Genomic DNA, 17,936 nt, shown 5'->3' on the forward strand with positions numbered 1-17,936 from the left:
AAATCATTCATTCCACCAACATTTACTGAGTGCCTGCATCCAATGTGCAAAGCATCATAGGTGTTCATTATTCTGTTACTTGCATAGTTCAATTCCAAATAATTCATGTTGATGTCAGTTTTGTGTTTTATATATATATATATATATTTTTTTTAATATTTATTTATTTTGTTGCGCTGGATCTTAGTTGTGGCAGCCAGGCTCCTTAGTTGCGGCACACGTCGTGTTATACGTTGATAGTGAGTACAGAACCCAGTGATTAAGAAGTCAGACTCTGGAATCAAACTACCTGGGTTGAAATCCGGTACTTTCCCTACTAGCTGGACAAGTTAGTAAGCTTACTGATCCTCATCTGTAAATTGGAGATAATGATAGTATCCACCACTCTGGAATATTCAGAAGACTGAGTTACTCAAAGCACTTAAGATAGCACCTGGCAGATAGTAAACACTATGTGCATTAGTCAGGGTTCTCCAGGAAACAGAACAAGTAGGATGTGCATATGTGTAGAAAGAGAGAGATTATGAGGAATTGGCTCACATGATAACGGAGGCTAAGAAGTCCCACGATTGGCCATCTGCAGGCTGGAGACCCAGGAGAGCTGGGGGTATCATTCAGCCTGAGTTCGAAGTGGTGTAAATGCCAGTCTGAGGTCAGGAGGAGATGACATGAGATGTCCTGGTTCAATCAATGAGGCAGAAAAAGGGGGTGAATTCCTCCTTCCTCTGCCTTTTGTTCTGTTCCAGGCCTTCAATAGACTAGCTAATGCCACCCACGTTGGGGAGGTCCATCTACTGAGTCCATCAATTCAAATTCTAGTCTCATCCAGAAACATTCTCATAGACACACGCAGAAATAATGTCTAATCTGGGCACCCCACGGCCAGTCACGTTGACACATAAAATTAACCATCATACTATTATTATTACTAGTCCACAGGGATTGAGTTTGGTTCCTTGATATGTAAAAGATAAGACTTGTTGAAATTTAATATATTCATAAAGTGAGAACAAAGTTTCACTTATGATCCCAAGTGGCCTTCAATCAAACCTTTGTTAAAGACGTAATTGCTGTCATTAAGGTTCACTAGAAACAGGGAAGGTTTCATCAAGTTCTTCATTATTCTTTCTCATTTCAGGATCTTATTACCATTCCCCAAGGAAAATAATTCCAGCTAATTATATATATGCAAATTTATTTGACTATCATAAGCATTTTTTTTTTCCAATCAGGGAAACAAACTCAATACTGGACTGAGAGATAACTCCAGTAATCCAAGAATAAAGCAAGATCTAAAGTACCATGTCATATTTGGAATGGAAATCTAATTACTGTATGTGAAAAGATGGATAATGTACAAATAACACCCTCAGCACCTCAAGCATATGGGTGTTACATACAGAGTTATACGGACAAGTACACAAATGCATACACTTAGAGCAGTTGTTTAACTTGTTTTCAAATTAAAATGTGAAAAGATTCATGAAAAAGAGGGAAAAGCTACAGTGGGTGAGCAGTCTAGGGGAGGATGATGGTGCTGTTTAGGGATGGGTTAGAAGCTGAAGCTACCAAGGTCACAGCCAAAGAGTGTGGACTCTCTTCAGTGAATTAGTTCAAAAGCTTAAAAGTTAACTGTCAAAAGGAATCTTTCAACTCAGCTTACCTGGTGAGTCAATTGACTAGAAAAAGTAAAACTAGTATAGTTGATTGCTATCAATACCACTATTAGAGGCTTCCCTGGTGGCGCAGTGGTTGAGAGTCCGCCTGCCGATGCAGGGGACACGGGTTCGTGCCCCGGTCCAGGAAGATCCCACATGCCGTGGAGCGGCTGGGCCCATGAGCCATGGCCGCTGAGCCTGCGCGTCTGGAGGCCTGTGCTCCACGACGGGAGAGGCCACAACAGTGAGAGGCCTGCGTACCCAAAAAAAAAAAAAAAATACCACTACTAATAATAGGACCTAACATTAGCTTGTGAATTTCTAGTCTCCATGGTCCTTTGAAGCAGGTAATAGTCCTGGACTTTGGAGTCAGACAGGCCTGGGAGTTATACTTAATTCTGTCCATTACTGGATGTATGAGATGTACATCCCCTCTGAACCTCAGCTTCCTCATCTGTGAGATGGAGCTAGTTATACAGTTGGAAAGAATAAAATAAGGCATTCTACATACCTGGTTCATAGTAGCTGATCCTTAACATGAGTTAAGGATCTCCCCTTCCCACTCTGGCTCTTCTCACTCTGTCCTCAGGTTGACCATGTGAAGGGAGCACATATCATTAACCTCATTGTACAGATGGGAGATGAAGCTCAGAGGGTTAATGACAGAGCAAGTTCACAGCCAGGCCTGTCTCCTACTGACAGTCTTTATTTGGAGGAGGCTGCATTGGGTCTTCATTGCTGCGTGCGGCCTTCTCATTGTGGTGGCTTCTCTCGTCGCGGAGCACAGGCTCTAGGCACACGGGCTTCGGTAGTTGTGGCACACGGGCTTAGTTGCTCTGCGGCATGTGGCATCTTCCCGGACCAGAGCTCGAACCCGTGTCCCCTGCATTGGCAGGCGGATTCTTAACCATTAGCACCGCCACGGAAGCCCTGGCATCAATATTTTTAAAAGCTCCCCAGTTGATTCCAGTGGGTAGTGGGTGTTGAGATCCATGCATTCCACTACTTTTTCAGTCTAAAATCTCATGTTCCTCTGGTTCCAAACCAGGAGTCTTCCCCATAGCTGGCAGATGTGATAACACTTCCTCCCAGACATGTTCATTCATTCCTCCCTCCAACTGGTCTGCTGGTGTGCCAGGCACAGGCCAAAGGGAACTTTCCAAATGTCAAAAGTTAAGATGTCCAATTGTTGATGGAAATGAATTTTCATAGATAGGAGTATGGATATAGCAGCCTACATCTCCCTTGCTAGTCTCATTAATGTGATCATAGTAAATTTAAGAATAATTTACAAATGAAGTGGTAAGATTACTTGAGTCGTGCCTGTTTTGTTTGCTTAAGTAAAATATGGAAAAGAAGATGCTAAAATTTTCAACTGACCCATATTCATTGAGCCTAGCAGCAGTGATGACAGACACTGATGAGTTACAGGGAGACTAAAAACATAGCCAGCAAGCTTCACCAGTCTCAAAATAGAAGCTAAATTGTTGATATTTTCCAGAAAATTTCACCTTATCCCTGTTAACTGAAGTCTAAAGGGTTTCCTGCTTTGGTTTGAGAGGAATTATATTTTATTTGGCTACCACGTGTGTTGGATGCAACAGAGTGCCTCCCCTTCATAAATCACCCCCCCCCAGCTCCATAGATAACTGGAACCTGCCCAAGAGAAGTGCATTAATTCTCCTGCCCTTCACTCTCTAATCACTGCGCAATTTTGCGGCTAGATTACTTGTCAATCACATGTAGCTAAGTCTGTTTGCTTCTGCTTTTCAGTTGGATTCCTGGCAGTGAAGAAAACAAACAGAAAACAGATGTCCACTACAGGTCCTTGGATGGTGAAGGGAATTTTAACTGGAGATTTGTCTTCCCTTTTGACTACCTTCCAGCTGAACAGCTCTGTCTCGTTGCTAAAAAAGTGAGTTCTGAAATAGGCCAGTGGGGAGTGGATGTCGTGGGTCTTCCTTAATGCAGATGCTCAGAAAAGGTTGGGGCTGCTCAGAGTCCGGGAGGTCATGGGTCCGGCTCCTCTTTACAGATGGGGACTTTGAGACCCCAGTGGGGTAGACACTTGCCCAGGGTCACACAGCTGTGGTGGTTATTTGTGTAGTTATAACGGAAGTATAAGGAGCACAACTTTGCTTCCACTAACATGTTGGCAGCAGGGGGAAGGATCTGGTAAGTGGGGATCTTCTGTCAATACATTCAACAACCTAAGTACATGTTTATGTCACAGGGAGACTGATTTCTTCCCCTGATAAGCAGAACTGTTGCACTAATTAACCAGAGGCAAAATATTAATGTAGGCGAAATATCCCCCTTACCTTCCTTATTAAACTTAAGCATCTGCCTGCCCTCCTTCGGGAGCACTTCCGTGAGGGTTCAGGGCCCTCCTGGTGGTAATTAATAAGACTCTCAGTTACAGAACCCGACTCAAACTGGCTTAAACCAAGAAAAGTGATTTACTGGTTCACATTACTAAAAAGTCCAGGGTTGGCTGGCTTAAGGAACGCCTGGAGCCTGGGTTGAACTGATGTCTTTCGAAACTGCTCTCACCTTCTCCACCCCTCTGCCCTGCCTTCTTCCATGGGCCTCACTCCCTGGTGAGCACAAGGTGGCCGCCAGCAGCCCCAGCTTGTATCTTGCCCTCTCGGCCACCTCAGCAGAGAGAAGGGAACGAATCCCCAAAGGCACCAACCAGAGTTCTGGAATTGGGCCCCAGTGTCTGCCTGTTTGAGGCCATGTGTCCATCTCTGAACCAGGGTCGCCCAGGGATGCAGCGCTCAGATTGGCAAGATTGTGGAGTTAGGGGTAAAGTCACTTCTCCCCAGATTGCGTGGACTGGGGGAAGGGAATCTCTAAGGAAAATCTGGTGCTTTCATCCAAAAAGGGGGGCCTAAAACCTGGGTAGGTAATAACAACAGATGTCTATTACAGGCCCTTGTCCCATTTCTCCCTTCCCCACCCCCTCCTGCCATATTCTATAAACTCTTCCTAGCTCTGCCTGGTCACCTCCTCATCCTACACCTGATCAGAATATACCTGCCTCACGTCCCATCTGGCCAGGCCCCACCTCCTGCTGGCCCTACTCAGTGCTGATGCTCTAGTGAGCACTTTCCCTGTCCAGGTGAGATGAAGGCCTTCAAAGGGCACTTTCTAGAGACATCCAGGCTCATCCTGCTGTTGAACCATGCACACTTTCAGATAATGAGACAGACCGGGGGGAAAGCGAGGGATTTGGGGTCAGGTAGACCTTCAGGTAATAAAGTTACCTTTCCTATTTACTCACATCTAGAGCTGGACCTCTTAGCATCCTGAGTAGTCCTTGGAGCATGACCCCACACAGGACAGCCGAGTAGGGCCAGACAGCAGCAGAGTGGGCTTCTCAGCCCCTCCAAGCCAGGCCCTCTGAGCCCTGCGAAAGGGACCATTCCTGGAATGTCATCTGAAAAGCAATCCAACAGCCTTCCTTCAAATTCATGAAGCACTGGGGGATTTCCCTTTCTTTTGGGGCCAGAGGAACTTAGGTGTAATCAGGCTGTGGGGATGTCATTATTATCCTGGGCTAATACCGTCTGGGCAGAAGCAGCGACACCAGGTGAGAACCTAGAGGACACTTATCCCATCCTCTCCCCACCTGAGTCTAGGCTGAGGGATCTGGATCTGAGGGTCTTAGATGACCACGGTATATAAAACCCAGCAATATTTTTCAAAAGCCAGAAACGCCAGGACATTTTAAATCTGCACGAACAAAAGAGTGAAATGTGGGCCCCCATCTCCTCACCTCCGTGTGAAATGAGTGTGCTCGGACGTCCTTGGGGGGTCGGGGAGGTCGCTGAGCGGAAGTAACTCCTCCGCAGGGGATATTTCGGTCTGGCCTGGGATGGCTTGGCTTTGGGAGGATCAAGTAGGCAGGCTGCAGTCTTTAGGGCACGAGACGTCATCACTCTCCAAACCGCAGGAGTGGCAGCAGGAAGTCACACTGATAGGAACATGGCAGGAAACCTTCTGTTTGGGGATCGCCTGGGACAACCTTTTTGTCACCCAGCTGGTAGTCCTGAGATTTCCTGGGGAGCCCAATTGCCTTATGTCCACCTGGGGTAGAGGGGTAGGCCAAAGGGCGGGGTTTCGGGTGGGGATGCAAAGGAGAGAAGAGGACCCATGCCTTGATGCTGAGTTTTCAAGAGGCCCAAGGGGATGGTGTTAAGAATCCAGTAATCAGTGTCATTTTGTTTGTCTGTTCCTGTTGGCATTTTAGGAGCATTTCTGGAGTAAGGACCAAACTGAATTTCGGGTCCCACCCAAACTGATCATTCAGATATGGGATAATGACAAGTTTTCTCTGGATGACTACTTGGGTAAGGCTTACCTTTGGATACTTTTTTCTAAGAAATTGTGCTTGATATTAGTAAAAGCAATTAAAACTTGGGATCAATTATTTAACTCTCCAATACTGTGGGGTGGGGTCCCACCCCCTGCCTGGATGTCCTCGGAGCGGGGTGGCCTGCCCATCCGCTGCCCCAGGTCCTCTGAGAAGTGGGCACAGTGACTGGGCGCTGCGGGCCCCAGCCACTCCCAGGGCCTTTGCACCAGCTCCTCTCTTGCTAGGAAGACACAGATTTTGTTTTCAGGGATGCCACAGCCTTACCTCCACTTCCAAACCTCTCCCCCTGCTCTCAGCACCTCAGAATTGGCTCCCTCCTCCTCCACGCTGCTCTCAGCGGTCACTGCAGTCCCCTGATGCCCCGCCCTTCTCTGGGGTAAAAGGCCCTTGTTAAAACACCCCGGCCTAGCCCCTCCATTTCCTGGCATACACCCTGGTCCCCCCAAAGCACAGTCTGCTTATTTCTCTCTCCCAGGCCTTGGGTGTCTCATTGGCCTGCTCTGTTTCTTCTTCTTCCTCTTTTTTTTTAAAAAATTTATTTATTTTACTTATTTATTTTTGGCTGCGTTGGGTCTTTGTTGCTGCACGCGGGCTTTCTCTAGTTGCGGTGAGTGGGGGCTACTCTTCGTTGCGGTGTGTGAGCTCTAGAGCGCAGGCTCAGTAGCTGTGGCGCACGGGCTTAGTTGCTCCGCAATATGTGGGATCTTCCCGGACCAGGGCTCGAACCCAAGTTCCCTGCATTGGCAGGCGGATTCTAAACCACTGCACCACCAGGGAAGTCCCCCTCTTCTTCTTTAAATACAGGCCTTTGCCCTCCCTGGGGTTTTGCGGCTCTTCCCCAGGCTCCCTCAGTGACTTACCAGCCCTCACCTCTGTTGAAGGTAAAGCTTCAACTCTCACTTTCAACGAGGTAAAACTCCTAGACCTAGAGGTGTAGCCTGACTGCCCACCATGCCTGCCACATAGTAACAAGAAATATGATGACTCATACTGCAACATGCAATGTATCAAATCAACACATTGTACACCTTAAACGTACACAGTGCTCTATGTCAATTATATCTCAGTTTGAAAAAAAGCAACTCTCACGATGATTATTCCCCATTTCCCACCAGAAACTTTTACCTTTGTGTTCGGCTGGCACCTCAAATTTATCGTGACTAAGACCAAACTCAGCCTTTCTTCCCTGACCTCATACCTGCTCACCTCATGAACCGCTTTTGCTGTTCACAGCCTCTCCCAGCCACCTAGGCAGAAGCACCCAGAGTCCTCTGTGGGTCCTCCTCTCCTTTCCTACCACTTTCCTAAACCATGTAACCTGCTTTATCATGCACGTTTATTTTCTTATTTTTATGATCTCTGCCACTTGCCAGTTCAGACCTCACTTTCTCGTAGCCAGCTGTTACAGAAGCCCCTAGCTCACCTCCCTGCTTCCAGAGCATCTTTCCTGGCAGAGGAAAAGCCCACAGCGGCCAATGGCTGTGTCTTGTTCATCCCTCTACCCTTTACGACACTGAGTGCGGTGCCTTTGACTTAGCTGGTTCTTAATAAGAGTTGAACAAACAAATGAGTGTGAAAGTGTTGGCTGAAGAAAAACGTACAGCCTAAAAGTTGTGAGTTTGGGGACCTTACTGAGGACTACGGCGCAGGAGACAGCCTCTCAGATAGCTCTGAGGAACGACTCCCAAGAGGTAAGGGGGGAGCCAGGACACAAGAGGTTTTTGCTGGAAAAACAAAAAAGTTAGTCAAACATCAAAAGATTACTGCTAATCACAAAGAGCCGACATCTCAAGTTAATGATTTCAGTGCATTTCTGTGTTGGTGGAGATACAGGATCCTGGGCCCATGGAAATTATTCCTTAGGTATGCATCTTAACCATCTAGAGGCAGGTCCAAAGGTCAGAATGCTTCCTGGCTTGCTCCATCCTGAACTCCCCTCAGGGCACAGCCTCAGTCTTTTTTTTTTTTTTCTCCATTTATTTATTTATTTTTGGCTGTGTTGGGTCTTTGCTGCTACACGTGGGCTGTCTCTAGTTGCGGTGAGCAGGGGCTACTCTTTGCTATGGTGCGCGGCCTTCTCATTGCGGTGGCTTCTCTTGTTGCAGAGCACGGGCTCTAGGCATGCGGGTTCAGTAGTTGTGGCACACGGGCTCAGTAGTTGTGGCTCGCGGGCTCTAGAGCGCAGGCTCAGTAGTTGGGGCGCACGGGCTGAGCTGCTCCGCGGGATCTTCCTGGACCAGGGCTCTAACCCATGTCGCCTGCATTGGCAGGTGGGTTCTTAACCACTGCACCGCCAGGGAACCCCACAGCCTCAGTCTTGATCCTTGTAGAACTGGGATGATGGGCAACATTCTTTGTTTACTGGCATGACAGGCAACATTCCCTGTCCACAGTAGTGTGCTAACTTAGCATAAAGAATAGTAGAGGGTCTTCCCTTGGAGTTTAAATGAAATAGTCTGATAACAAATAAAGAGAATGACTTTATTTCTAAATGGCTAGTGGGCAGGTGGTTGCAGTTATCACCAAAAGGAGAGACAAAATAAAAGCAGGTGTAAGTTCCAGAAAGGCTTGTGGGCCGTGGATGCATTGTAAGAGGAAGGGCAGTGTCTGAGCCTAAAAGTTTATAGAGAATCTGCCACAACCTCCCTGTTACTCCCGGCGGCCACTGTTGAAGACCACCTCTGGTCCCTGGAGTCCACAGACATGGCCCAACACACACATACCTTTTTCTGAAGGAGAGGTTTCCTGCGAGTTCCCAAGCCCCAAAGACAGTCAGTTAAAGACAGTTATTAACGACAAAAGAGTTAATGCCTCACATCATGGAAGAAAACTTGTGCTTCTCCAGGCACCCTGAGCTGGGCTTCCTAGTTCCTGGGGAGAGCTTTCTGTTGAGAATTCAATGTTCCTTCCCAAGCTCTTGTTTTTGAGGTTACGCTAGGAGAAACTTGAACTTGACTGTTCGATGGAGCTTCCCATGTTCCAAGTACCAGTTTTCTTTACCCAAAGCCAAATGACCATGTTAGGGGAAGTTTGGAACCAATAAGAGCAAATTCCAAGTTCAGTGGAAATTTTGGCTGGAGATGTTTAATTCTTTTGTGTTTGCAGAAGAACTCTGTTTATGCTCCTATCTCTGAGAAATTAAATGGGTTGTTCTCTGTGAGATGCAGAGCAGTGGTCAGATACTACTTCTGCCACTTTTCATTCTATCTGGAAAGAATTTTAACTGCCTACCAGGGTCCGTTTCTCTAACTCACCTGTCACCTGTTCAGAGTCATGGTCTACCTCTCTTCTGACAGGTACATTCTGTTCACTTGTGAACAACGTCTGATCCACTTGAAATTTATTTGGGTTTAATGTTTCCTTGGCTAGGTTTCCTGGAACTCGATTTGCATCGCAGCATCATTCCAGCAAAATCACCAGAGAAATGCAGTTTGGACATGATTCCTGACCTCAAAGCCGTGAACCCCCTTAAAGTGAAAACCGCCTCTCTCTTTGAACAGAAGTCCATGAAAGGATGGTGGCCGTGCTATGCAGATAAAGATGGCTCCCGTGTGATGGCTGTATGTATGAGTATTTCCTGGTTGAGGCTCCTTTATTCCTTTTCTCCTTTAGTTTTGCCCTTTATGAGTAGATTTGCTCTGGATAAGATAAGGGAGGTTAAATTGGTGGTAGTTTAAGTTTGGGGAAAGGTTTGTACCTGGGATTATAGGAGAAGGTGGCAGACGCTGTTAGCATATGTTTGGGGTTGAGTGGAAGATAGAGGGATTGGAATTGTCAAAAAACTGGGAACGCAAATGGTTGCACTGTATTTCTTTAGGACTCTCCTCCACCAGGAATGCTAATTTATGCTGAGCTTCCAGTCCAATTCAGTACAGAAAAAGAAACTTCAAATTTGAGCTGTCCCCATCTTTAAAAAAAACTTTTTTTTTTAAAGATGGAGGAAACAGGGAGTGTTGACATCCAATGAACATGAAGGCCATAAGTTACAAGCACATTTGGAAAACTGAAGATAATTTTGATGTAGAAGCAAAAGTGCAGGTTACCATGCCCTGTCACAAATTCATTATGTATTATTAATAATATTTTACACCACTTATTATAAACCGGACAATATACTAAATGCCTTATGTTCATAATCTTGTTTTTTAAAACAACTTTGAGGTATAATTTACATAAACTGCACCCACTTAAAGTACAATTAAGGTGCACAATTTGATGAATTTTGACAGATGTATATGCTCATGAAACCACCACCATAATCAAGATCCAGAACATTCCCATTACCCCAAAAGTTCTGTTGTGCCCTTTGCAGTCCATCACTTCCTCTACCCCTGGCACAGGAAAACACTTATAAGCGTCCTGCCGCTAGAGGGTAGTTTGTACATAACCTCATTTAGTTCTGCGGATAAACCCACAAAGCAGCCATTACCTACATTTTATAGATTCGAAGAACAGGCTTAGAAAGAAGGACCACCTTGCCATAGTCAGACACCCACCTTTGACTCGCCGACAGAGGAGGCATCTCTGCTCCATCGCCTAAATGAGCGTCAGGGTCGGAAGCTCTCAAATTGTAAGGTTTACGCGGTGCCCAGTGCACCAGCCAGGAACCTGTGAACAGGGAGGCAGCATTCATTCATTCATTCACTCACTCATGCATTTCTTCAGCTAGTGTACATCGAGTGCCCACTAAGTGCCAACACTGCTCCACGCAGTGGGGGTACCAAAGGGAGCATGATGGCTCTCTTGGAGCCCACACTTAATGCTCAGTCAATGTTAGCTATTGTGGGACTTGCCTGGGGGCGCAGTGGTTGAGAATCCGCCTGCAAATACAGGGGACGCGGGTTCGAGCCCTGGCCCAGGAAGATCCCACAGGCTGCAGAGCAGCTAAGCCCGTGAGCCACAACAACTGAGCCCACGTACCACAACTACTGAAGCCCGTGCGCCTAGAGTCCGAGCCCGTGAGCCACAACAACTGAGCCCACGTACCACAACTACTGAAGCCCATGCGCCTAGAGTCCGAGCCCTGCAACAAGAGAAGCCACCGCAATGAGATGCCCACGAACCACAACGAAGAGTAGCCCCCGCTCGCCTCAACTAGAGAAAGCCTACGCGCAGCAACGAAGAACCAACAATGAAGACCCAATGCAGCCAAAAATAAATAAATTAAAAAAAAAAAGTTAGCTATTGTTATCAGCCGTCTTCAGGTTATTCCGGGTCCAAGTAAAGTTACAAAGGGAGGTATGTGAGCAGGCAAGGAGACAGATGTGGGAAAGTTAGAATGATGGGGATCCAGAGACTGAAAAGCAGGGAGGAGGGAAAGCAATTTGTCCTCTCAGTTTCCCACAAGGAGTCGGTTCAGAAACACATGGAAGAGGAAATGTGATGAAATCTCCTGAGGAACATTTAAGGCAATCTAAGGATTGTTTTACAAGAATAAAAATCATTGCTCGGGGAATACTCCTTGGGTCGAAGTGAAAATATTTGTGAAACGTGATGTCATGTGTTTAACCTGTTCTGCTTTACTGAAGGGGAAAGTGGAGATGACGTTGGAAGTCCTCAACGAGAAGGAGGCTGACGAGAGGCCAGCCGGGAAGGGACGGGATGAACCCAACATGAACCCCAAGCTGGACCCACCAAAGTGAGAGACCCTCTTTGTTCTGATCCCCAAACACCTGCAGTCTGAAAGCCCCCCCCCCCTTCCAGTTGCCTTAATGCAATGGATTAGCTGTTGTCTGAATTTTGTACTGAACAAGGGAGATGGGGGAGGGAGAGGCTGGTGATCTGGCTTCATCTTAACCATTCTCCTTCCCATGAAACCAGAGTCCAGTGTGTCTTCGGCATCTTAGAAAGCCATAAAAGGTTAAAGGCTCTCTCAGCCAACTAAGGGGAATAATATCTTTTCTTGACTTTATAAAATGTTGTTAATCATTCTTTAAACTATTATGCTCGGAGGTATAAAATATCTGTCCCTCCTGAGTTGGGTAGGTAAAACCATTTCTTTGCAATGCAGCCGGCCGGAAACTTCCTTCCTCTGGTTCAGCAACCCATGCAAGACCATGAGGTTCATCGTGTGGCGGCGGTTTAAGTGGGTCATCGTCGGCCTGCTGGTCCTGCTGATCGTGCTGCTTTTCGTGGCCGTGCTCCTCTACTCCTTACCGGTATGAGCCCCTGGCCTCTTGTCTTGGCTCTTTGGGTGTGAATTATGGCTGGTCATCTCACTTGGTACTTGCCTTCTTTGCCATCGGGTAAAATGACCTATGTAGCAGTTGTGGTGTTACAACCCGTCAACCTTTGGAAAATTTAGAGTACTGTGTCCTGTGATAAGGATTACATTCTCACAGTTTCATGAATTACAGGCAGAACCTCACGGTCTGAAAAAAAAAAAAAACTTTGGTCTCAGGAATTCTAGGAGCAATCCCTTAGGCCTTTATGAACGTGTGTCTAAACCACAGCCAGCATTTCTGACGGATCTTCCTGCCTCCAGACTCTCTTGTTCCAAACCATCCTGCATCCTAACTCCTGCCATTTTCACAGATCCTGGGCCCATTATGGGCCTACACAAACCTTGAACTCCACCCAGACTAGAGAGCTGGCCTCCCCAGACAAGTATTGCCCTTACCTGCCAAGATGCCTTTGCCAGGGCTGTTCCTTTGCCCATGTTTTGTCTATTAAAACCTCCCTCATTCTTTAAGGGCCACATTACATAACCTCCCCCTCAAATCTCCCTTAATCTCCACAGTCATAAATGGGAGTCCAAAGGGGAGGTTTGTCAGTGTGCCTAGAAGTGCCTTCATTGCTGAAATCGAATTTGAAAATTTCTGCATCTCGACTTCATATACTTCTTATCTCAACAAATTCCTCGAATGGAGGAATGAAGGCACTTCCAGGCACACTGACGAACCTCCCGTTTGACTCCCATTTATGACTGGCAGGGCTACTGGAATCTAGCGGGTAGAGGCCAAGGATGCTGCTAAACATCCTGCAATGCACAGGACAGTCTCCAACAAGAATCATCTGGTCCTAAATGTCAATAGTACCGAGACTGAGAATCCCTAATTTATATACATACATGGCCCTCTTTCTGTTTCCTTTTCAGAACTATCTGTCAATGAAGATTGTGAGGCCAAATGCATAATGGGAGCAAGGGCTTCTTTTCCAGAGTCATCCAGCAATGAGGGAATCCTGTCTCTGTTTACAGATCAAAACAGAGAGGGATTTTGTTTGTGTCTGAGACTAGATTCCAGGGGCACGTTACACTACTTCACCGAGGCCCACCACTTCCCAGAGGCTCTAAGTCCACGTCAGGCCAACAAGCAACATTTTTATCTTTTGAAGTATTAAAAGTTTTAACCATGTTTTTTCAGAATATTTTGCAAGGTGGCTGGTTCCATTTAAAAATCATCTTTTTTGTCTGTGTCCTAGTTCTGTAATTCAATTTTTGGAAATTGCTGAAATCAAATTTGAAAATTTCTACATCTCGACTGCATATACTTCTTTATCTGTAGTCAACAGAAAAGGACTCTGCATTATCAAGTAGTTAGAATAGGTGGAGGAATTTTTATTTATGCCTGCAACCGTGGTTATATTTTGTATGGATAAATGTCATGAGACTATTCCTCCTCTGTGATGAACCCTAATAAAAACATTCTGCCTCTGACACATACCTGTTTGTTGTAGCTGTGGGCCAAGCTGGGAAGGAGGCAATTTCTAGTCTGGGTCTCAGTGGGTGGCATGCCAGGGCATACCACTTGGCTATAAACACCTTATCAGTGTGCTGCCAAAGCTTGGCCAGTGGGCCAAACTGAGGCTAATATAAGAAACGGACACTTATTTAAAGTACTTACTCCATGCACACCATTGTTTTAAATGCTTTATACATATTAACTAATGTAGTCCTCAAGGTAATCCTATAAAGGTAGTAGGTAACATTAATCCCATTTTGCCCTTGAAGAAATTGAGGCATACTGCATGTAAATCAATGAAGTTAGAACACACCCTCTCACCATACACAAAAACAAACTCAAAATGGCTTAAAGACTTAAACATAAGACAGGACACTGTAAAACTTCTAGAAGAGAACACAGGCAAAACATTCTCTGACTTAAATCGTACCAATGTTTTCTTAGGTCAGTCTCCCAAGGCAATAGAAATAAAAACAAAAATAAGCAAATGGGACCTAATCAAATTTAAAAGCTTTTGCACAGCAAAGGAAACCATAAACAAAACGAAAAGACAGGCCACACAATGGGAGAAAATATTCGCAAATGATGCGATTGACAAGGGCTTAATTTCCAAAATATACAAACAGCTCATACAACTCAACAACAGCAACAAAAAATCCAACCCAATCCAAAAATGGGCAGAAGACCTAAATAGACATTTCTCCAAAGAAGAAATACAAATGGCCAATAGGCACATGAAAAGATGGTCAACTTCGCTAATTATTTGAGAAATGCAAATCAAAACAACAATGAGGCACCAACTCACACCAGTCAGAATGACCATCATTAAAAAGTCTACAAATAACAAATGCTGGAGAGGGTGTGGGGAAAAGGGAACCCTCCTGCACTGTTGGTGGGAATGTAAGTTGGTGCAGCCACTGTGGAAAACAGTATGAAAACAGAAAACTAAAAATAGAATTACCATACAATCCAGCAATCCCACTCCTGGGCATATATTCAGACAAAACTCTAATTGAAAAAGATACACGCACCCCTATGTTCACAGCAGCACTATTCACAATAGCCAAGACATGGAAACAACCTAAGTGTCCATCGACAGATGAACGGATAAAGGAGATGTGGTACATATTTACAACGGAATACTACTCAGCCATAAAAAAGAATGAAATAATGCAACATGGATGCAACCAGAGGTTATCATACTAAGTGAAGTAAGTCAGAAAGAGAAAGACAAATACCATATGATATCACTTATATGTGGAATCTAAAATATGGCACAAATGAACCTATCTATGAGACAGAAACAGAATCATGGACATAGAGAACAGACTGGTGGTTGCCAAGGGGAAGGAGGTTGGGGGAGGGATGAAGTGGGAGATTGGGGTTAGCAGATGTAAGCTTTTGTATGTAGAATGGGTAAACAAGGTCCTACTGTATAGCACAGAGAACTATATTCAGTATCCTATGATAAACCATAATGGAAAAGAATATTTTAAAAAAGAATATATAAATATTATATATACACAATATATACATAACTGAATCACTTTGGTGTACAGCAGTAATTAACACAATGTTGTAAATCAACTATACTTCAATTAAAAAAATAAGGAAAAAAAATTGTTTTTAAGAAATTGAGGTATAAAGACGTTAAGTAACTTGTCCAAGGTCACACAGCTAATAAATGGTATAGCTGGAATTTGAACCCAGGCAGTAGGGGTTCTTTTCCTCTTAACTTTTTTTGGGGGGTCTGGAAATTTCACCTCAATATTTGTATTTATTTGCTTTTTTTTAAATTGGGAAATAACTGACATTAGTTTCAGGTATAGAACACAATGATTCAAATTTGTATATATTGCAAAATGATTACCATAGTCTAGTTAACATGACACCATCCATAGTTACACAATTATTTTTCTTGTGATGAGACCTTTAAAGATCTATTCTCTTAGCAACTTTCAAATACGCAATGCTGTATTATTAACTATATTCACCATGCTGTACGTATTACCATGGCATTTATTTTATAACTGGAAGTTCATACTGTTTGATTCCCTTCACCCATTTTACCCACTCCCACCCCTCCACCCCCTTCTGGCAGCTACTAACCTATTCTCTGTACTTATGGGCTTGTGTTTTGTTTTGTTTTTCCTTCAGATTCCACATATAAGTGAGATCTTACAGTATTTGTCTTTCCCTGACTTCACTTGGCATAATACCCTCAAGGTCCCTCCATGTTGTTACAAACGGCAAGATTCCACTCTTTTATGGCTGAATAATATTCTATTGTGTATATATACCACATTTTCTTCATTCATCAATGGACATTTAGATTCTTTCAATATCTTGGCTATTGTGAAAAATGCTGCTGTGAACATGGAGTGTGTATATCTTCTTCGATTAATGTTTTTGTTTTCAGAAAAATACCCAGAAGTGGAATTGTTGGTTCATAGGTTAGCTCTATTTTTAATTTTTTGAAGAAGCTCCATACTTTTTCCCATAGCGTCTACAGCAATTTACAGTCTCACCAACAGTGCACAACTCAGCAATAATGGCAAGACAGTCCCACTGCAGTATAACATTGTCTAAATGCCCAAAAGCATTGCCATTATCGAACCATTTCTTGCTCCCCTCGATTCTGTGTTGCTTAGAATAGAACTGTTGGCTGATCTCACCGTGGTCTCATATATTAACAGGACAATGTTCTCACATGTTCTAGAAGATACACACTGTCCTTGGTATCAGCATAGAGCCACACTGGGTTGCTACTGTCACTCGTTACCTGACCATCTCAGCTCCATGCTCCTCTTGACAGCCCTCCCACTGGTGGTACAGCACTGTGGTTAAAAGAAGCTAAGAAGTGCACAGCGAGGCAAACCATCAACAAAGTGAAAAAGGGTTCCAGACAAGATTGTTATTCGGGATATTTAACCATCATTATGGCACTGGCACCGACCAATCCAAACAGATGCTTCACCCCATCAAAATGGAGAACAGCTGTAAAAAACTAGAACAGCCATATACCACAATGTGCAGGCTGAATATCAGCCTTCCTTCCAGGTACCCCCCGCAACACGTTCTCCCACAGTGCCTCACTCAAGTAGCTGCCGAGCAGATACATGAATGGCTTTGAGGAAAGTCTTCTCCTCTTTTGCCTTCAGCACACCTAACTGGTATTCACTAGTGTAGCTCCTTTGAGTAAGTGGTGGCGAAGCCCTATTAGGAATGAGTAATTCCCAGAGAGAATATTGAACTGGGTTTTCTGGGTGGCACCCCTCCCCCTCCTCCCATCCCCACCCAGAAAACACTTCATCTTGTCAAAAGATAATGGTCCCTCATTTGAGGTTGTTAGCCGCCTGGTGACCTATAAATGATAGCTAAAAGCTGGAACTAATCACAGCCCAGTCAGATTGTCGCTTCATTGTGAATTAAATAACACTTAGTCCTAACTGATTCTAGCAAGTGCCACCATTAACGCTGGAGCCTTCATTAGGAAAATAAATCTCCATCAATGTCTTGAGAGTGACAGGGCACTGAAAATCTTGACAGGCTAACGCTTGATTTTGTTTTGTTCTTCCTTTCTCATGTTCAGGCTAGGGTGGGGGAAAAAGTCACAATTAGCCCTGCATGTTACTTTAAAGAGCTATTTATGGGCAGAGTTCTGAAACCCATTTTGGAAAGGAAGCTGAGGGGAGTGGAGTGGTCTGGTTTTCCAGGTGCTGGCCGAGTGGCAGCTCCTTGCCCCTTGGAGTTCACCCAGGCTCAGAGGATTGTTTGTCCAAAGACTGGAACTGACTTGTCTCACCACCGTTGAGCAGATGTTATTACAAACACAGCTAGAAAGTGAGGGTGCTTTCCAGAAATGGCTGTTCAGTTCAGAGAAAGTACAACTTGACTACCAGATGGGGAACCAACGTTGACAATGATTTCAAGGTTTAAAAACCCTCTACAGTTTAAATATTTCATGCTAAACAGATTTCTTTGTGAGGTCAATGCCTTCAGTACTCTGGACCATATGCATGTAGCCTCCCAAGGCAGATGAGAATTCCATTCCAAAGAATGCCTTTCAAAGTCAGCTTGATGTGAAATTAGTTCATGATGGAGTCGACGTTGTAAATAGATTAAGCACCCACCATCTTGGCAGCTGAGTTTTGTGTGTGTTCAGCGTTGAATGGCAACTCCCTAATCTTTCTCAGGTTAAACATAATGGGGTCC

At 44.7% G+C, this 17,936-nt stretch overlaps 1 protein-coding gene across 2 annotated transcripts in view; it reads left to right on the forward strand.

Moving 5' to 3' along the window:
• MYOF (myoferlin) overlaps positions 1 to 13,696 on the forward strand; it is a 157,710-nt gene extending 144,014 nt beyond the window's left edge. For both annotated transcript variants that reach the window (XM_065893870.1, XM_065893871.1), the window contains 6 exons: positions 3,432 to 3,573; positions 5,914 to 6,013; positions 9,409 to 9,599; positions 11,568 to 11,677; positions 12,050 to 12,197; positions 13,136 to 13,696. In XM_065893870.1, the coding sequence (XP_065749942.1) occupies positions 3,432 to 3,573; positions 5,914 to 6,013; positions 9,409 to 9,599; positions 11,568 to 11,677; positions 12,050 to 12,197; positions 13,136 to 13,174 (730 nt within the window). In that variant the 3' untranslated portion in view covers positions 13,175 to 13,696. The remainder of the gene's footprint in view (positions 1 to 3,431; positions 3,574 to 5,913; positions 6,014 to 9,408; positions 9,600 to 11,567; positions 11,678 to 12,049; positions 12,198 to 13,135) is intronic.
• The last annotated feature ends 4,240 nt before the right edge of the window (positions 13,697 to 17,936 follow it).

This window comes from Phocoena phocoena, chromosome 16, assembly GCF_963924675.1.
Source record: "Phocoena phocoena chromosome 16, mPhoPho1.1, whole genome shotgun sequence".
In the NCBI taxonomy this organism is placed as follows: Eukaryota; Metazoa; Chordata; class Mammalia; order Artiodactyla; family Phocoenidae; genus Phocoena; species Phocoena phocoena.